Source organism: Myotis brandtii, unplaced genomic scaffold, assembly GCF_000412655.1.
Source record: "Myotis brandtii unplaced genomic scaffold, ASM41265v1 scaffold34, whole genome shotgun sequence".
NCBI classification, from domain to species: domain Eukaryota; kingdom Metazoa; phylum Chordata; class Mammalia; order Chiroptera; family Vespertilionidae; genus Myotis; species Myotis brandtii.
In genome coordinates, this window is record NW_005363098.1 from 3,178,275 (window position 1) to 3,200,181 (window position 21,907).

The window sequence follows — 21,907 nt, forward strand, 5'->3', positions numbered from 1 at the left end:
CAAAAGTAGGATTACAGTTGTGAGTACATGAAATACAGAGTTCATTCTTGTATTACTATTAATTACTGTATTATTTATTTGTATTACAACTGTAAACTTAATTTTGCCCACCCCTTTATTATATATACACTTAAGTGTTAATGTTCTGAAATATATACAGACACATATTCATGCAACTATGGTGAAAACATAGACTGGAAGCTGAGCATTAAACTGGGAGTGAGGAACCCAAATTCTCAATCTAACTGGGACAATAAGTAATTGTGTGATCGTTGGCAAATTACAACAGCTATCCTCTCATCTGTAATTTAAAAGGACTAAACTAAATTATTTCCAGGATCTCTTCCTACTGTATCAGATATGGTTTCTAACTTCAAGAAGCTAACTGGCTTTCATACCATCCATGTACTTTATTTTGTAGGACAGGTCTCTATTCAGAGCCTTGTTCTTATTTACATTAACAAATGTGATCATCTGACTTTCTGGGCAGGAGCAGATAGAAATAATAATTGAGCAGTGAAAAATGAGCAAGGGATTCCTAGAATCAAATATACTGACAATAGCTTTAAAAAGGAGGAGAGAGGTAGATGAGGAAACCTTAATAGAATGGCCATCATTAGCCATTTACTATAGGATCAGATAGCTTTACCCACCTCAATCACCCCTGAAGGCACCATTATATTACAACACTCAGCCACACTGATGTTGCTGATAACCTTGAGTAATTAAGAAAAGATTAGCTTATGTTCAATATACTCTATTTAAAAAGCGGGCAAGTATAAAATGCATTTTAGAAAGATTCCTGTAAAGTTAAAAAAATATCAAGTGTTTTAGACTCCTGGAAAATTCTTTTAGATGTACTCCCCATGTATGCACATGTAGGTATGTGCAATTATATAGAGAAATATTTATTAAGGGTGTTACATACATATTTTTATGCAAAGTTACTGTTAAGTGGCCCAGAAAAGAACCAGGAATTGCTTTTTAGAACCTTATAATCAAACACAGAAATTGTGAAATTGCTATAAACATCATACATGAAGGATGGTCCATCAACTATATAAAACAAACATATAGGGTCCCCTCAAAATGTATACACACACTTTGAACCATTACAAAGGCAGTGTTTATTAAAATACATTTCATTTTCAAAATTGAGCTATAAGCTATTAAAGTGTGTATACATTTTTGGGCTACCCTGAAGTGTTATAGTTAATATAGCTAGTTTTCATGTGGGAAATTTTGCATATAAGTCTGGCAGAGAGGTGGGGGGAGTGAAGATGGTTGAGAAGAGGGAGGCCTTCAAGAATTCACTGAAAGCTGGAAAAAGATTGTGACAGGGAAGGAGTCAGACACTTCCCACATGAGGGGAGGGGAAGCCATGCTGACTACTGAATGTGAAAGTCCATCATTGTCATGAGTCATTGAATTCATGGGAAACATCCAGTAAATGACATCATAAGGCAAGTCTGGATCATCAGAGAGTTTAAGAGCTGAGAGGGAACCTTCCCACATTTGTGTGTATGAGCTCACAAACACAGCTCTTTTATTTTTATTTTTTTTTAAGGGGAGAATGATGATTTTTACTTTTATTTTTTTTTAAATATATTTTATTGATTTTTTACAGAGAGGAAGGGAGAGAGATAGAGAGTTAGAAACATCGATGAGAGAGAAACATCGATCAGCTGCCTCCTGCACACTCCCTACTGGGGATGTGCCCGCAACCAAGGTATATGCCCTTGACCAGAATAGAACCTGGGACCCTGGAGTCCGCAGGCTGACGCTCTATCCACTGAGCCAAACCGGTTAGGGCCAGACACAGCTCTTTTAAAGAGGCAAGGGTCCTGGGGGGAAACCCCGTCACCCCTGGACCACCCCACTCTACAAATGAATAAAGAAGAACAACATAAAAGCACCTTGGAGAGTAACTGGCAAGACTAAAGTCTGAGAACACAATGTAATTATAAGTTCTACAGATTACATTAAAACAAATTGTTGAAATGGAAAAAAAATTAATAGAAAACTGTCATATTTGTCTTCTTAAATAATGAAACATCTACGTGTAAATAGACAGAGAGGTAAATATAGATCTTATCATAATGTATGCAATAAGTACTTTTTCCTATTGCTGTTTTCTTGAATTTCTATTTTGCGTAGAAGCTTTGAGTTAAAACAACTTTTATAATAACATTTAGAATTAAGGGTCAGGAGAGCGTTTCAACCTGATGTTCTCTAGAACCAGTCAAGTATTTCTAAATCTATTAGGTCCTTCAAAACCAAAGTTATTAACAATATCTTCTCTGTTCAGAGCTAGAATATTGCAGATTTACGTAGCTTTAAATAAATCTGTCAAAAGAAATATTAAAAATAAATTAATCGCAAAGTACTTTACAAGAGCATTCACATTATCATTTCTTTAAGGGACAAGATCCCTGATGGTACAATCCACAGAACACATCTCCAGCATGAAGCACGTTGTTTGTTAGTTCCCAGAGGGCAGGCATCACATCAGATTTATTCACATCGCATTTTCCCCTGTTTATTCCCCTTCTTCTTGCTAATAGTGCTATATACTCTTGTGAATAAAAGCAAGTTTTATACAATGAGGTAAACAATGTTTCAGTTTCCATTCCACAGCTGCCAGGGCCAATTCCAAACACCATTGATATGGAAAGCCCCAAATACTTTTTAAGACAGGCTGATCCTAAGACAAGAGGAGAATACTCTAGTTTATTCGTGTGGAAAACAGCTTTTGGAGCCCTTTCCCCAGGAAATAAGCAGCATTCATAATTAGTAGGGGGTTCTGTGTTATGTGCAGATAAGAGCTACCAGACAAGCAAAACAAGGAAAGAGTCACTAGTTTCTAATTAATCTCACTGTGGCACAGCCCAACATGATCAGAAGTTACCTACTGACCACAGCTGAACCACCTATCAGTGGGCATCGGCATCAGCAATGGCAACAATGGTCTCTTTGCTTTCTCCTGCACAGGGATTGGCACCAACAAGGAGCAAGGATTTCAAATAACAAATGTGTGTGTGTGCAATGCATAAATTTCAAACAAACTGGATGCCTTGCTAAAACTGCACCATTACTGGAAACATTGGCAAATTATGAAACAAATAGACTTATAAATCCCATGACATTTTATCAAACAGATATACTTTCTTCCTATTTCACATCCATATACCAAGTACTGTAAGTAGAGAAATTAAAATGACATGACAAATAGGAAATAACTAAGTCTAAGCAAATAGCCGAGGATCTTGTCTATAGCTATATAGACAACTAATTATTTAATAAATTAAAGAAGACTGTGTATCAGAGTAAGAGGTTTTTGTTTTGTTTTAAACTAGGGCAAAATGAGTGAGGCTGAATCCCTGCCATAAAAACAAAGAATGCTGTCCTTAGTTTAGCTGTAATCCTGCCTATAAGCAGGGAAATGGGCTGAATGACCTTTTCAGTCTGAAGATTTATGATGGGATTCCATATAATTCTAAAACTAAAGGTAAAATAAGAATATAAAATGCCTGTGGTCCTAAGAAATATTCAGAAGTGTCACAAATCAGAATGGGGGGTGAAGATGGGGGATAAAAATGAGTATTATATCTAGAAACACAGACATTTATACATGCACTAGGGGCTCAGTGCACGAATTTGTGCACCTTGAAAGGAACTTGGGATGCGGTGGGCACAGGGGGTGGGTTTAAGTCCATCCTCTGCGCCTCCACATGGCCCCTCCCACCACAGCCAGTCCCGTCTGCCCGCAGCCCCACTCCCGCCACTGCCGCTGCTCCCACGCGCTGATGGCGCCAGCCCCACTCACACTTGCTGACGTCATGGAGCTATTGGGGCCGACACCAGCAGCGGGTGCAAGTGGGGCTGGTGCCGTCAGCGAATGTGAGAGGCAGCTGCTGGCCCCAATTGCCCCTCAGGAGCAAGGAGTGGTGGAGAAGTCCTGAGGGGTGACTGGGGCTGGCAGCGCTGCTCGCACCCACTGATGGCGCCAGCAGCAGGTGCAAGTGGTGGCAATGGCAGTGGGTGTGAGTGGGGCCAGTGCCAGCAGCAGGTGCGAGGGCTGGGCAAGATGACAGAGCGTGGGAGCAAAGAATTTTCAGTAACCACCAGAGGCTCACCCCGATGACAGCAACCAGCGCCCTGCCTTGGTCTGGCGCCCCTGCTCACCTGCTCCACCATCCCGCCACAGCCAATGGCCGCCATGTTCCACGCTCTGCCACCTACTGCCAATGTCCACCATGTTCTGCGCGTGCCCCCTGGTGGTCAGCGCATGTCATAGCGACTGGTTGTTCTACCGTTTGGTCTATTTGCTTATTAGGGTTTTATACATATAAATTTACAAATAAACACACATAGCCAAGCTCAAAAGCAAAAGAGGAAATCTCTGAAGCTCATAGCAGTCGTGGGGTTGAGAGCCATCTATAACCCAGGGGGGAATTCAGGAGGCAGGACCTACAAAGAGGTTAAGACTGTGACCTTGGAAGCCAGACCGGACACACCTCAGAGACACAGTAGGTTCGGTTCCACAGCACCGCAACAAAGCGAGTAATAATCTCTTTGCTGGTGAAGGACCTTGCCTTCAATTTGTAAAAAACAACAACAAAAACCCTGCAACATCTGTGAAGCTTAATAAAGTGAAGCACAATAAGACGAGGTATGCCTGTACTGGATTTGTCCAGCCTCACCACTTACTTTCTAATTGGGATGATAGGAACTGTGCCTCACAGAGTTGTTATGAGATTAAAATAAGTGAATACATATAAGGAAAGCACCTGAACAGTGCTTGGCGCATAACAAGCTCTCAGTAAATATTAGTTGATTTTGCTGCTATCATTATTGTTAACCAGGCTGAAGGGACACCGGATGATGTTAATTTAAAGCACCTTAGGAAAAGAAGTCAAGGCTGTGAGCCCATTGGGGTAGGCAGGTGGGAACCACAAACTCCCGGGACAGTCAGAATATCTCCCACCAGCTGCAGGAGCCGACATGGAGAAGGCCGCCCACCTCAAGCATGGGTGAAAAGAGACTTGAGAAATCAGAGCCCCCAGCCCTGCACTTGGCTTGGGTGTGGGGCTTGGATGTTGGCACTATCCAATCTGTGTGACAGCTGGGAATGAAGAAATTAACATAGAACCTGTTTGTTCAAGAAAGCCCAGTGGGCCCTAGCAGAGGCCACCATGAATTCATGCCACAGAGATACCTCCACAGTCCAGGGGAGAGTCTTCAAGTGTAAAAATCACACTGAGCTCTGAGCTGAATAAATAAAAACAAATCCACACCTGGACATATCCTGGGTAAAACTATCAGAGAAAAAAACAGATTACCTACAAAGGATGCAGACTTCTCATCAGCAGTAATAGATGCCCGAGGACAATGGAATCATGTCTTCGAAGCACTGAGGGGAAATAACTGTCAACTTAAAATTCTATACCATCACTCAAGAGCTAGGGAGAAACAGAAACAATTGGGGGCACAAGAAAACGAAGCAAGGGCATCACCCAAAGACCCAGAAGCTAGAGATACTAATATAGGCAGGAAAGAACGCCAAAAAGGAGAGTGAGATGTAAGAAATGGTGTTTGCTAGAAAAGGAAGAAATCAGATGAGAGCTTCCTCAACCCTCCACAACCCTACCTAAAAAGTTGCCTTTACCAGTGGGCAGAGGGGCACACCTTCCCTCAGGTTACAGTGGGAGAGCTGTCTGTGCTCTGGGGACACCCCCTGCTTTCTCAGGAACCTGATTCTGTTAATAATTTCCTCTCCCCTATATGTTACTTCTTTAAAGCTAACATTTAATTGTTGAACAAAATATTATAGACATATATCTTGAAATTATAATGAAAAGCAGTCATTCCCACCACCCTCCCCTGCCAGCCCTGTTCCCTGGCAGCAACCACTTTCAGATCTTTGAGCTGTCTTATCTGGTACCTATCTTCCTATTTTCAAATAACAAGCAGGCCATCACCTGCTTGCCAAGGCTTGTGGCCATTTGCATTGTGACAATCTTTCCTTAATCTGGGAAAAAGACAGACTTGATAAACTGTCCCAATGACACAGTGTTCTTGTTTTTAGAACATGGAGCCACAAGACTCAGCCCCTTCCCCTCCCCTCTCCTCCCCTTCCCTTGTAACTTATACAAGAGATCATTTGTATAAGTTACAAGGTGAGATATTTTGCAATACTTTTATATCTTACTCTGTCTCATAAGGATTTACTCATGCTTGCTACTTTACAATATTTCTATTTAAGAACAAATTATGCTGCCCCTCAGTGCATCTCCGAGATAAGCTGAGTCCAAAAAGTTGGGTCACTTCACCCTCAGGGGAAAAGGGAAACGCAGGACAAGCATGAGCTTGGGTGTGAATAATCTAGAATGTGGATAAACTTATTCCTCCTAAGAACAGGGTAGGGTGAGCAGATGGGTGCATCTGTCACTGTTTGGACTCTGGGAAGAAAAAAGAAAAATTTCACCAGCAGAAGGCTGAGGAACCAGTAGAGGTAATATTTGATGATTAATATTATCTTCATATAAAGTTTTTTAAAACTTTGTTAAAAACACCTTTGACTCTTGAGAGTTCTAAACCTTTCACTCATTGCTTTGTTTAAAAAAAAGTAAAAAGGAAAAAGAAATAATAGCCAAAAAAAGAAAACAAAAACTATCTGACCAATTTAGGATCTAAAAAGAAGAGGCCTCCCCTCACATGGCCAAAAATGTTCCAAAAACATAGTCTTACAATCCTTTCTTTTTGCTTTATCAATTTAGACCATGACTTCCAGTTATGGTAGAAAAGAATTTAGTTCTTTTATTTTTCAACATCCCAGTTATATCAGTTTTTGTTAAATCAGTAGTTGGTGCCTTTATTATTATTATTATTAATTATTATTATTATTTAAGTATGTTTGTTGCCGAACTGTTGAGTATACTATGGCTACGTTTCCTTTCTTAAACATTTAGTTTTTCTTGGAGTTAACAGGTCTCTTTCATTTGCTTCACTTTTTATTACCTATGGCTTATTCTTCTCAAAGACTCTAGTTTATATGTAAAATCTCTTTTCCACACAAACATTAGATATCTGCTGTTCCCAGCCCACCTCTCTTTTTTCTTGAATCCTCTCTGTTCTGGAGTCCTCCATCCTCCCCTCCCATCGGGCCCTCTGGGTCTGCTGCAGAGCTGGCAGTCTGGAACCTCTCCATTACTCCAGCAGGTTCCCATGATAATGAAAAATTTTGGAGAATCTGCCTGTCTGAAAATACCATTATTTTACTGTCACACTTGATTTATAGTGCTGGGTACCTAGGTTAGAATGACTTTTTTTTTTCCCCTAAGATTTTTTTAAGGCACTGTTCCCTTCTCTTCGAGCTTTAAGTGTTTGTTGCTTTTAAGAAGACCGATGCCTTTCTGATTCCTCATCCTTTGCACGTGACCTTTCGTTTCTTCTCTGTAAGCTTTAGTATCTAATCTTTACTCCTGGCATGCCTACACTTCGGGATGATGTGCCTGGCCTGGGAGACTATTTTTACTCCTTGTTCTGGGTTGTTGGCAGGCCCTTTCCGTTTGGAGACATGTCCTTCAGTTCTGGGAAACTAATCCATGTTATTTGTTTGATAGTTTCCTCTTATCTATTTTCTCTCTTCTGGAACTCTTATTAATCAAACGTTGGACAAAATGAGATTGATCCTCTCATTTTCTTTCCCCCCCATTGTCTAATTCTGAATGTGTGTTATACTTTTTTACTGAGAAACCTCTGCCCCTGACCTCCAATTCTTCCCTAGGGACATGTCCTTTTCAAACAAATCTCTGCAAATTCCTGCTTGGGAGAGGAGGGGAGGAGGAGAGATAGCAGTTCCAGGTCATTTGAGGTCCTCAAACAGGGCAGGTAAAAGGCTAAGTAGCCCCAAGAGTTCAGTAAGCGTCTGATACAGTGCCTTTTGCTCTGCCTGGGATCTTCAGGAGGAGTGTATCGCCAACCGACTTTCTCCCTAACTATACATTTCTGTGGAGGTGGTGCAGCTGCAGAGGGTCAGGAAGAGGACCTTTGGTCTAACTGTTCTGTGTGCAGACTGAATTAGCCCCTTTGTTTTCACCTCCCTCTGGCTTTCCTCAATACCTGCAGCTCCCATCCTGACCCTTTCCGAAGCTGCATAGGACACACCATCTCATTTCTCACTAGTGTCTCTTTTTGCAGGCTCTCTGTCCCTTTCTTCCAGAAGAGTGAAGCCTGCTCTGCTCATTAAGTCCTTCTCCATCTACCATCTCTCATGCACTTTGGTCTTCTCTCCTATTCTCTTGGAGGTTTATAACTTTTAAATTCTTTTACCATTATTTCCGTAGGATTTCTTTGGGGTGGACAGAGAGGCAGATTAAATGTATATGTTCAATTTGCCATAATAATCAAATGCTTCTTTAACTGCCCTTTCTTCATTGGCTCATCAGCATTTTAAGAAAATTATTTTACTGCAATAAGAACATGTAATATAAAATCTTCCCTCTTAAAACACATTTTTAAGTATATAATACAGTATTGCAGACTATAACTCATTTAAACATTTAAACATTCTCAAGCCTCTTCAATATTAAGGAAATCAGGACTAACAAAAATTTTCCCTTGATCTTCTTGCACCTACTGCATTCTCTTTTCCTTCATAGCCAAACTTCTTTAAAGAGTTGTCCACTCTCTCACCTCTTCTTCAACACTCACCAATTTTCCAATCTATTGCCACTACCTTCTATCCCCATCACTCCACTGAACTCATGTATTTGTAGATGAAAAACTACATCTTTTCAGACAAAAACAATCTCTCCATACATAGACAAATACTCTAAGCTGGAGGGAGGGGCAGACAGACACCCTTTACTTGTCTTCCCCCAGAGTTACCCAACATCAAATAAAGGTGACCTTAGATACTGTTTGCAAGGATGAAAAGCACAAGTAAGGAAAATGTTCTGAGATAGAGAAACTGCCCCAATACAACCAAAGCCCTGGATAGCAGACACATTGGAGGCACTGCTCACAACCTTCCACTCTGGGCAGTGACCCTAAGAAAAGTAAACCTCTGTCCCTACACGCCTTCCAGTGCTCAGTTCAACCAGCTTTCACTTGGATTTAAATGTGAGAGTATGGAATTCACCTACGATAATCCTCCCACCCCTCTTCACCACCATATATACATTTTCTCTAAGGATGACAGGAAATGCCACCTCCGAAACTATATGTTCTAGACAGACTATGAGCCATTTATTAGCACCAATGGTCACACTGTTCCTTCCATCCTAGAGTTGGTTGAAATTCAGCCAATTCTATGAAAGTATATGCTAAAATTTTGCTGATGAGTATGCTACACCCAGTCATTCCTTGCGCTTAAGTGAAAATGAGTAGATAAATGAGTAGTTAATGTATATTGTGGTTGATTTTTTTTCCATTTTGACTACTTCTTAATTTTCAACAACCACAATCATTACTGACCTTATACTGCAATATCATGTGATAAATATGCTGTTGTTTCCTTTAACTGAAGTCCTCTTCCTTCATTTATCTGCCTAACTCCTACCTGGCCTCTCAGATACGACCTCTTCCAATACCCTTTCTTAACCAACTATACCCCTACTCCAATTTCTCATAATAGTCCTTCTCTTACTGATTACCTGTCCCATGCTCTGCCTATTACCCTCCCAGGAGTAATCACACAGCACTCTATTTGTTTATAAGACATACCTCCCCAAATAGTCTTTGAACTCAAAGGCAAGAATCATTGCTCATCTTTATTTTCCAGTTTATAGCACAGTGTCTGGTATTGAGTAGACATTCTAAAATGCGTGTGAAATGAGAGAATAAATGAATAAATAAACATGCTATTTAGACTTAAAAAAAGAATTATAGAGATGGGTCTTTAGAAAACATTCAGTCCATCCTATTTCATTCAAAATTCCCTAAGCAAATATTTCCTAAGAGCTGTGCCAAGATATTAAAACAAAGAAATCATGATCTATGTTCAATAAAACATAAACCCTTTCTAATGTAAAGAGTATTAAATAAAAACCTTACCGGCAAAGTTCCAGGCAGAGATGCATCAAAAAAAGATACTAAAGAATTTGGAGGTGCTGCAAAGTGGACTTGGGATCCAGAGAAGAGTTTCGAGTTGGAGGAAATCTGGGCATGGATTTCCAAACCCACCACGGCTGCCCACTGGTGTTCACTAAAGAGAAAGATATAATGGTTAAGCAATAGTTAGCTCTGTCCTCACACATAAATTTCTATGAGCCTAAACCACAAATGTTTATTTCCTATTTTGTTTTTAACTTATTAACATTTTATTTCCTTACATTTAAAAATGTGTCATCTTGTAGTAGTGATTAAATCAAAAGCAATTCATGATAAACACCTACAAGACCAGCAAAATAAAATTCATTTACAACGTGGCATAGAGTTCACTGTACAAACAGGAGGCCACAGAGAAAGGAACAATTTGACATCTTAATTTAGCAATGGGTATCAGGTAGTGCCTGCGTGGCTGACTTCAGTGAAATTAACGGTCCTTTATCAATTAATCACTCAGCAAATGAAGAAAGCTGACCTGGTACACATTTTTAGAGTTAACGTCAGGATGCTACTACTAGATAAATAATGGTAAATAAATAGCTGCACATCTCATTATTACGAAAGAGAAGTTATGTTTTCAATTCCTTTTTATAACAGTGGCTCATAAGTAAAATTATCAGTGACATGGATGTAATCGATCACTACTAAATACTACTCCTGGAAATTTTGTGCACAGGAAAACATTAAACCATCAGATTTGGCTTTTTTTGTTTTGTTTTGTTCCCAAACCACTTTCAGTTACCCAGATCTAGGTTCAAGTTCTTTTGCTTATTTGCTTATGCTTGATTGCTATAAAATCTAAGAAGCTGTTAAAAGCTATAATTTCTCTAATCTGGCCACCCCTCTGTTGGATCTTTGAAAGTCCCATATACAGGTATCTCCAGGTTCTTATAAGTGTCCCTCTGAAACCCAATTTGCAGATAGCCTAGTCACACATACTCTTTTCATATTTTATCTGTTCCTATCCTGCTCTTTTCCCAAGCAATTTTCTATACTGTCTAGATTTTTGTTTACATGTTTTGGATTTTGTTTCAATCATTCCAACATATGAAGTTCTATATCTACAATATTGTGAGATTAATTCCTTCTTTTTACAGTTTGGAAGCATCGCCTATAATTGAGAGGAATTAAATGAAGACTTCGTTAGAAATTCTGCATTTCCCTAAAACATTATTCAAAGTACTTTTTCAGTTTCGTTACGTGAGAGAAAAAAAATACTTTCCATTCACAGTGAGGTGATCCAACTTATGAAAAGCACAGAAATCAACCTTCTGGACACTTTCCCTCCAACTGAGAAGCAAAAGTAATGCCAACCTAACTATCTCATAGGGTTAACAGTATTAGACATGTGCCTTATATTTACGTTTTAAAAAGAAACGGTTTTAAGTCTTATGCTGTAAAGAATTAACAGCTGTTCAGGGGATATCTAGCAGAATAAACAAAGCTCTCTGCACAACCAGAGTGACGATTTCTTGTACTGGCTGCATCGTCTTGTGTCTAGACATCCATGCTCCCCAGGAAAGGCCTCCACAGAAGGCGGTGCTTCCCGACTAAGGCCCTTAAGCCACCACTATCCGGCGCTTCTAGGTAAAGGCTCCCTTCCCACCTTTAGGACACTGCTGGCCGTAGTAATGCTAAATGTCAGCTAAATGAGATCCCGCTTCTAGCGCCACAGACCCCGCTGCTGGGACGACTAGTGCGGTGCCTGAATCCGCTCTTCGGTCTGTGTAGCAGCTTTTGACTTAAGAAAACACCTGCGACTTTACACTTGCGAATTCCCCCAACACACTGTATCTATTTGCGGGGGGCGGTTTCTGTGCGGAGGCGGGGCTCACAGAGGACAAGTTTTGTGCTTCCCAGGCTGCAAGTTACAGCCCAACGCCCTCCCACTCAACAGAAGGTCCAAACTGACTGCTGGGCTGGGTGGCCATCATCTTCCCAGTCCCGCAGTGGCACCGCACACTGGATTGGGCAGGATGGTATGAGATCGTATACCCTTTCCTCGGCTTCTGGGCCGTGACGAGGGGCTGCTGAGCCACTGAGCTCTGTCCCCTTTTCCCGCTGGACCTGGACCCAGTCGGAGCCCCTCTTCCGTGGCGAGGACCGCGGTCAATGTTGGCTAAAATCCAACGCCTTGCGGGACAGCACCAGCGCAGCACGGGCGCCGCCATTGCCCCTCCGGCGTCCGTCAATTGACGCAGCCTCCCTCTGCCGCGAGGGTCTCTGGGAAGTGTAGTTCTGAAAACGTGTACAACTCCATAGGCTCCAACGGGAAGACTTCTATTCCCAGCGAGCACTGCGAATCGAAGGCTCCCGGCACGCTGGCGGGGAGGGAGGGAAAGAGCAATAGAGAAGAGCGAGTGAGGGTTTCCGGGTCAGAAGGGTGACTCCTCCTAGCGGGGAGCTGGAGAGGTTTGTGACTGGGAGCGTGTGTAAGAGTTTGAGTGAGAGCAGGCGGCGAGGAGGATCCAAAGCTGAGAAACGTGGCCGGGATTTTATACCACCGTTAACGTTTCGAACTGAAGTCAATGACCTTGACATACCTCGAAGACTTCCTGAACCCCCCAACCCGCTCAATTATTTTCTCTGTCTACTGTCCCACTTCACACACCAATTTGTGCATTAATGCAACAAATACTTATTTGCGAGTCTACTCAATACCAGGCACACTTCTTAGGCACAGGGGCTGCAGCAGTGAGGAAGACAGTATGCTCATGGAGCTTACATGCTTGGGAGGGAAGACATACAGAAAAGTTAACAAAAATGGGATACTTTCATGCAGGTGAAAAGTGTTAGTATTTAAGCAGAGGTACTTGGAGACAAACAGACCTAGGTTGAGCCTTCTAGTGCATTTTAACTTACAGGCATAACTCGTTTTATTGCACTTTGCTCCACTGCACTTCACAGGTGTTGCATTTTTTTATAAAATGGAAGTCAAGACCCTCCAAGGTTTGGAACCCAAACACAATATTTCTGAGGTGTGCCTATACTTGCTTTATTATGGTGGTCTGGAACTAAACCTGCAATGCCTCTGGGGTATGCCTGTATTCTTCCTTATGTTCTTGGCCAGTACTCAAAACAATCTTTTTATATGAGAGGAAGCCTTGGTAGCAGATGCCATCATTCCAGCAGACTTCTTTTATTTTTCCTGCTTGGAAACTCATACCCCTCTTTGAAACTATCATTGATTTCCGGCATTTGCACACACAGCTTAGACTAGTCATTCAGCCATTCTCTGTTATGTCTCCCTACTTTAATTCTCCACATAGTACTTATGACGATCTGATGTTTATGGAGAATTTGTCTTATTCAACACAGTATTACCAGATTACAAAATAGGCCCCTCACAAATATTTGTTGAATGAAGGAGGGCAGTGTGGATAATGCATTTGACAAAGGATGACATGAAAGCCCTATTTTTAGGAGGGAGGTGATGGAATAGTGTCATGGTGGAGGCAAAGAGAAATTGGCCTGTGTGAGACAGCTTTAGAAAGTATGATTGAAGGATTTGGTGATGGGTTGGATATGATGGTGGAAGGCTAGGTGGGGGTCAGGTAACTCCTAGATTTCTGGCTTGTAAAACTGGATGAGTGATAGAGCTATTAACTGAGATAAGGGAACTAGAAGAGAAGAGGGTTTGCAGAAAAATATGAGTTTGGTTGCCTTAGAGACTTACAAGAGGAGAAGTGAAGTAGGCATCTTTGATGCCTAACTGAATGTGGAACAGGGGAAACGCCACATAGTCTGCGTACTTCACTTCACACTGATAGATTTTCAGTTATTGATCAATAAGTAATCTATTAATTAGACAGCTATTACCTACAAGTATTCCCATTCATACTCCGATACAGATATGATATGCAATTTAATCCATTCATGTAACCAATTTTAGTTACTCTCCTTAAAATTGTCATTATTTACTTTTTCTATCCATTTTATTTTTTCACCCACTATCATTGATCCAAATTGCTAGACCAGAAGTATTTTCACATGGTCAAAAAAGAAAATGAGAGAAATGACAGAGACTGCAAAGTAGAGGTGGAGATTTGTTCCAACGTTTATCTCTAATTATTGTCCTGTCATGTTCAGATCACTCTTTAGACCTTTTAATAATTTCTCTCCTCTGAGTTTTTATATTTCCCACCTTTACTCTAGGTTAGCTTGCTTTCTCTTTCTCATGTAGCTCCACAGGTCTTTCTGGCCCAGACCTGGGGTCAGGAGAGTTCCACCACTGATAGGACTGCGGAGGAGAGGGAACCCTGTATCTCAGAAGTGAGCATGGGCATCCTTTAGCCAAAAGGAAAGGGAGCACCTTGCTACCTTATCACTGCTGATCAGCATGCTTAGGAGGCAATTAACTTCCTAACAAGAAGAGCTAGGGATGTTTTTGAAAAACCCTGTAAGAGATAGCAGCACACCTAATGAAAATCCTAATTTTATGGGCAAAATGCGCTATAATGGAAACATCTTATGCAGTGATAACATATCACTTCAAAGACTACCACCCCACCACTAGAGGGAGAGAAAATCCTATGCATGAAAGTGGATTTGATTCCTTTTACAAATGGAAACCTTCCCATTCGTTGCATATTGCACAGCCTTTTCAAAATCCCACAAGAGCTAATGGCTCTATTCTCCCCTCTAGGTTACCTGTCATTTCCAGAAATGCCCACTGGTTTCCTCGTGCTTGATCTAGTGTCTAGGAGTGCATTGTTTTCAAAGCACCCCTCCTTTCTTGCTCCTTAGCTCATCGGGTGCTGCCACTGAACCTCCTACCATAGGACCATTTCTTGCCTTCCTCCTGCATGCCAAATCAGATACCTGTCAGAACTCTTACTGACAGACAGCCTTCTACCTGAGAGAGCTATTTTGGTTCCACTGAAAAGGTAGCTGTCATCTGGAAGACACAGAGATTTTCATTTTCAAGAAGCTCGAAGAGGTAGCAGGACAGGGTTTCGAGCAAAAAAACATTTTCTTAGGGCGAGTTTCTCAGCTTTTATTTTATTCATGTAATCGACATCGTACAAATAAATTTAGAACAAGTGTTTTTTTTTAAAGAGATGTAAACCAGAGTTGAATTTCAAGTTGTTACTTATAAAGTATACCTAAAGTAGTTAGAAAGCATATCTAAAACAATGTGCTTGGGTTTATTCTTCAGAGAGCCTTTGAATATCAGAGTTGGAACGCATTGGCTTGCCTCTCTGTGTTTGACTTAAAATCCCCAGGTATCTATAGGAACACATTGATTTCTGAACACAAATCATTTCCCCCCAAATCTAAGTTGTGTTTAATTGTCATCACTTCCTTTCTCATCCTTTCACTGGTTTGGAAATGGGGGTATAGTGCGAAAACATGGGATTCTAGGGCTTATAACATCTTCAGTAACTTGAGTACAATGTAAAAGAATGATATAAGTGGTTCTAAGTTTCCTTTTTTTTAAATGAAGTAAACAATTTTAATACAAACATTAAAATTTCAAGTAAAATTAAAAGATCATTCCTATCATTTATTTTAATAATGTATCATGGCAGTGTGTCTAAAATCTATTTGTATACAACTTTGAATCTTAAAATTAACCTATTCTTTGATAAACTATTTTTGTCCTGTGGCAACGAAGGCAGGGCTTTAAAGATGGTTAGCAGACTAATAAACAGAATGCCCCTTGCAGTATAACAGAGCTGGATGTGAATGCTTATTGTAGTATTTCTTAATATACTTGTGAGTTTGGTCCCTCCATGGGACTGGTAGTTTCTTTCTGTTCTATAGCTGTAGCACCCAGCCTGTTGTCTTGACATTTTATGACATGTGGGGAGGGAGAGAGGGTAGCTGGGTCAGTATAAATTCTCTTTTAAAAAGGAGGGGGGAAATTCCCCCATTTAAGGTTATGTACATACGAGAAAAAGTGACAGCAAAAATTTTCACATAGGAAGAAGTGGTACTAGAGGAAGTCCTGTTTTTGAAAAAGTCCTATTTCCTAAAAACATAAAGTTCCTTCTTAGAAAAGCCACATTTTAAGACCAAGTTAAGTGTCATTATGGGAAGAAGAAAGACAGGGAATATGTGCATGCCGGGCAGCCGAGAGAACAAGATTCATTTCCTTTTATTTAACCATTAAGTCTTGATTCTGGTAAAATACTGACGTGGGGGGAACAATTCCTTTCTCTAGAAGATTGCTTTGAGGCAAAGAAATCTATAACTTTTTCTTCCTTTCCAAGGCAAGGAATAGGACAGCCCTGTGCAATGTCTTTGTAGAGATGAAGTGCCATCTGGGGGAGATAGGCCAGGGCATTGCTGCCATTAGGTTTGCCCAGCCCATAAACTGTAATCTCTCCATGTCTTGGCTTCTTCAGTCTGGTCTCAAGGAATGGTTTGCTGTTTTCCCGGGCCTTTCCTTTTTTAGAAATCTGCATAATCCTGGAAGCAAACCAGAATTATGTGTAAGAAATAAGTTCTACTTCTACACACCCCTGTGACTTACTTGAAAGAAGATACTCCTCAGTCAAAAGAAGTGAGTCCCAGAACATGGTAAGCTCTGTGTCTCTGTAAGCTATGTTTAGCATGTAGTCAGATCCTTGCTATGCACTAAGAAGCTCTAACGTTTGTGTTTGGGAATTGGGGATTTGGCCTTGAAAGTTAAGGAGCTTTTACAACACACACACACTTCTAAGCAGGATCTTATTTCAGAATAGCACACAAATAATGATTGAGAGCTTTTAGATGCTGTTTTTGTATGTCAGATGGTTCTGTTGGTTTTAAGTTTAAAGATTTTGAAGAGCAAAAAGTCTGACATTAAAGAACTAGGCCACCAAGAACTATGGACTTTGATGGCACCTTTCCCTCCCTGAATGAACAATGAACTCCTACTTGGTAAGTGAGGGGACAACGTATCAGAATCCACCGAGTGGCCCAGAGAGAACAGAAAGGTGTATCTTACACATCTTGCCAAGTAATCCATGTCCTTACCTGTGAGTTTCTGAACTGGGATCTGCCCTTGAACCAAGAATGGATGGGCTGCACAAAGCAATAAAGGCTGAAATCTCACGGGTGGCAGAGACTTCAGGGCTCACTACCATTTAACGTATGGCTGTTGAGAGGAAATTTTTCCATGAAGAGGTGCCAGGTTGAATTAAAAATCAAGCAGCTCAATTCAAAGACATTAGCAATTAAACGTTACAACTCCTGAGATAAATGCAAAGAGAGAGACAGAAAAAAGTTCCCAGTGACTCATGAATACTCATGTTGGAGGGAAAGACCAGCACAGACATTATTCATGTCTCCTTGGAGTCTGACACTTGATTCTAATTCCATAAGATTTGGTAACTTGACCCAACAGTGATTTCAAGTTGATGTTGATTTTACACTTAGACCAGCTTTGCTACTAAAAGGCATTTTCACTTCTCTCACATGTAATAAAAATGAAAAGAAATGATGTTAAGAATGGGACTGGATACCGTGTTTTTCAAAAGACAAAAGTAAGATTACATAAAATGCCACCCCAGCAAATAAGAGCCCATCTAGCCTAATATCCTATCTGTGTTCATTCTCTAAAGCTGTTATCTTTATTTTGGTTGCCACAGCACACTGGTATCTGTGGGAAACATTTTGCAGTGATTCAGAACCCATGACTCTTAAAAATTTGTATAGATTTATTAAGTAAATGCAATACCTTTTGTTTGCCACACCAAAACTCACATCATCTGATGAAATGTTCTCACAATTTATGAGGGGCAGTTTGACATTTCACAATCTCTCAGTTTAGTGTCCTTAGTATATGTCAACATGAAGAATCTTGAGTTTAGGAAAGAAAATATTTGTCTTGCTTAGTTTTCTAGACCAGCAACCAATTTAGCAGCCTGGGGCCTTTCTCTTGGGATCTGTGACAAGAGGACATTAGCTGCTGTGTAACAACCTCCCTTATAGAAATTCTGTTTACTGTAGCTCACTTCCCCAAGGAAGACCAAAAATATTTTGCCATCGGTCTACATTGTTTATTATCTCCTTCTGGAAATGTCAACTAGACTTATACTTATGCCCTTGTGTTCTCTTTACCCAACAGAGATCCAAGGTGTTACTTATTTCAAAGTGATAATATCCCTTTGCATTGGTTCTGTTGGGCAATGGATCATATGAACTGTGCTCTCACTGTGTAAGTTAATAGTTGTTGTCCATGGAGTTGAAAAATATAACTGAGTATGTGTGTGTTTTGTTGGATTTCTATGACTCAAATATTGTGTTTACTCTTTCTTTTTTCAAAAAAATGCTATTACTTATTTTCAGTTGTCAAGAAGCAAGCTTGGAAGTGGTAATTTTTACTCTATCTGGAATGTAATGTGGCAGGACAGGCCAAATTACGGAAAATTAATTAGTTTCTATTACAAGACTCACGTGTCTGAGGTCCTGGTCTGCCTCTAGCTCTGTCTATAGCTAAAGTCTGCTCCTTTTCAAGGGGATTCTTAGGAGAAAACTACCCAAGGATTATATTTCTATAGCAAAAACCAGATAAGACATAGAATTTCATCTTTGTTAATCAAGATAGAGAAATGATCACTTCCCTTCCTATATTTTTAAACCACATACTCTTGAAAGAGCAGTTAACGTTTACTTTCTGAGGCCTCACACTGCCCGGTAGTACTTCTACATTATACTACCTGTGCCTTTTGATATAAGATAAAAACTATAATATTTCCCAGGTATGTGGTCTCACATAAGTCTTATCTACATCAAGAACTCTTCTCTGTTGTACCCTGGTATAAAATCAACTAATAAGTTCAATTGAACAAAAATATATAGGCCTGAAGTTTTCATAATTTTATTTTTTTTCATAGATTTATAGTTGAACATGCTTTTCTTTCAAGGTGTACATGGCCCCCAAATTTCCTTGCTTTTCTTTTTTATATGCTTTTAAATGGAGAGCTTTTGTTTCAAAGATTCATTTTGGTGTCAGATAACTTCTTACATTACACCTAGAGAAACCACAAAAATCCAAAGACCAAATGTGTATTTTTATTTTTTAAAGCCTTTTAAAAATTTATTTCATAGAGGAAGAGGGAGAGAGAGATAGAAACATCAATGATGAGAGAGAATCTTTGATCGGCTGCCTCCTGCATGCCCCACACTGGGGATGGAGCCCACAACCTGGGCAACCCTGACCAGGAATTGAACCATGACCTCTGGTTCATAGGTTGACCCTCAACCACTGAGCCATGCTAGTGAGGCTCAAGTGTGTATTTTTAAAGGTAAACAACATTTTTTGCTGATTTCAGAATATTAGTGATTTTATTTTCCCTACGACACAACAGGGCAACCATAATTTAAAAAATCTTCAATTAACATTGACTTGCATTCAAAATAAAGCACAGATATAGAAAAATTGGTTTAAAGAGTTATTGAGCAATATAAAACTTACAGTAAGCCAAGATATAACTAACTACTATGTTATCTGGGGTCTATAATTAATTTTTAAAAATCAAAACACTTTAAAAATAGCCTTCTGTATTGAATTCTAGTGTGATGCTGCATTTTGTAGAATCATTTCTATAAAATGTGAGTTTAGTTATAGATTGCAAGTGACTCAAAGATGTTACAGTATAAAAGAAAATGATACTCTAGAGTCTTTGTTCAGGGCTGTTTGGGGCTCTTTTAGAATGCTCAGTTTACTCAGAGGACTGCTTTTAATCTTCCGAAGCAAAAGGAATTTCATAAATTAAAATTGTTGGCCAGATGGAATTTCCTGATTAATTTTTTAGTGTTTGGTGTTAAACATAATAATAAAAAGAAGAGTTCTGAGAGTAAACCCAATTAACATTTCATAAAATTTATTGCTCTAGATATGGCTTACCCTTTATTTTTATGGTTTCCACCCACCATCTTCCCGGAGAACCTGACTAGCCTGAGAAACAGAGCATTTCCAACTCACCTCCCTCCTGCCCATTGGTTCCTTCCTTTTCTCCTTCGCTCAGCTTCCTTCTGTTTGTTCTCCTTCCATTCACTGTTCACTAGTCCTTAGCAGGCTTCAGACTCCATTCCAGGGCTTACTTTATCCTGTTCTTTATGGCTATTTGCGGAAAGAATAAATCGCTGCCACTAGAATGTACAGGAGACTCTTAATTCCATTTGTGATCATAGACTAGCTAATAATTTTATGAAAACTAGTTTTTGTGATGTTGAAGCAAAGGTGGATGTTCTTACTATATTTTCTTTTCTTTTTCAGAAACATTTTTCAGCTTCATTGATGTGTAATTAACGAGTAGATTGTAAGATATTTAAAGTGCACAACATGACAATTTGATATATGTATACATTGTAAAAAATCACACCATCACTTTAATTAACACACCTCTTTTGGGGAGGGCAGGGAAGAACATTTAAGTTCTATTCTCGTAGCAAATTTCAATAATACGATAGAGTGTTATCAACTATGGTTCTACATTAGATGTTCAGATTTTTTTATTTTATAACTCAAAGTTTGTACCCTTTTACCAACCTCTCTCTATTTCCCCCACTCCCTAGCCTCTGGCAATCACTTTTCTACTCTCTGTTTTTATGAGTTTTGCTTTTTTTTTTTTAAATTTAGATTCCACATTTACTAGTAAGTGGTACCATGCAGTACTTGTCTTTCTCTGAGTGGCTTATTTTACTTAGCATACTGCCTTCAAGATTCATCTGTATTGTCATACTAGAACAGTGATAGCGAACCTATGACACGCGTGTCAGAGGTGACACGCGAACTCATTTTTTTGGTTGATTTTTCTTTGTTAAATGGCATTTAAATATATAAAATAAATATCAAAATATAAATCTTTGTTTTACTATGGTTGCAAATATCAAAAAATTTCTATATGTGACACGACACCAGAGTTAAGTTAGGGTTTTCAAAATGCGGACACGCCGAGCTCAAAAGATTCGCCATCACTGTACTAGAAGATCACAGGATTTTCTTGTTTTAAAGGCTAAATAATATTCCATTATATGTATATACTACATTTTCTTTATCCATTAATGGGCACTTGGTTGATTCCATGCCATAGCTATTGTGAATAATGCTGCAATGCACATGTGAATACAGATATTTTCAAGGTAATGATCTTGGGGTTGTTTTTTCTTTGTCAGATATACCCAGCAGTAAGATGGCTGGATCATGTGGAAGTTCTATTTTTAATTTCTTGAGGAACTTCCATTTTCCTACAGTTTTTGGATGTCCCCATTTGCATTCAAGATAAATATATTCATTTGGATATGAGGGTACTGTGACAAACTTTTGGAAAGAGACTCTGTCCTACTAGACTGAGATTTTTTGAGGACAAGAACCATATCTTTTATGTATCATGTCCCTTCCATTCTCAAAACTAGGCTAGCCATACTGGCCACTATCTACCCACTGCTTCTGGGAATTATTTACCCTTCCCACCCACCCCATCCACGTGACTGCCAAGTGGAGTTAGGACTCCATGCCAGGGCTGGCTCCATAGTTTAGGGGATCCAGCGCAAAATTAAAATGCAGAATCCCTTGTTCAAAATGTTTTAAGAATTTCTAGATGGCCACAGCAGAGCATTAAGCCAAGCATACCACCCTTCGAAGCATAGGTCTCCCTGTGACAGCACAGGTTGCATGCCCATGAAGTTGGGCTGGCTCTACACACACAGCCATGGCTTATTTTGTCTTGGGCGGGGAGAAGGGAATATTTGACCCACATACTATCAATTAGAACCCTTTTCTGGTTTATTTATTTGTGTCAGAACTAAGGAAAGAAGCTTTTCCAACTGGGTAAAACTAGGACCTATCAGCAATCTTGTT

The 21,907-nt window shown here is 39.8% G+C and overlaps 1 protein-coding gene across 3 annotated transcripts in view; it reads right to left on the bottom strand.

Moving 5' to 3' along the window:
- GATB (glutamyl-tRNA(Gln) amidotransferase, subunit B) overlaps positions 1 to 12,316 on the bottom strand; it is an 82,885-nt gene extending 70,569 nt beyond the window's left edge. For all 3 annotated transcript variants that reach the window (XR_001363125.1, XM_014543881.1, XM_005871413.2), the window contains exons 1-2: positions 12,109 to 12,316; positions 10,060 to 10,210 (exon numbers count right to left, since the gene is read on the bottom strand). Coding sequence is in view for 2 of the 3 variants with exons in the window: in XM_014543881.1 (XP_014399367.1) it covers positions 10,060 to 10,210; positions 12,109 to 12,284 (327 nt within the window). In the remaining variant the exon portion in view is untranslated. The remainder of the gene's footprint in view (positions 1 to 10,059; positions 10,211 to 12,108) is intronic.
- Between the last annotated feature and the right edge of the window lie 9,591 nt (positions 12,317 to 21,907).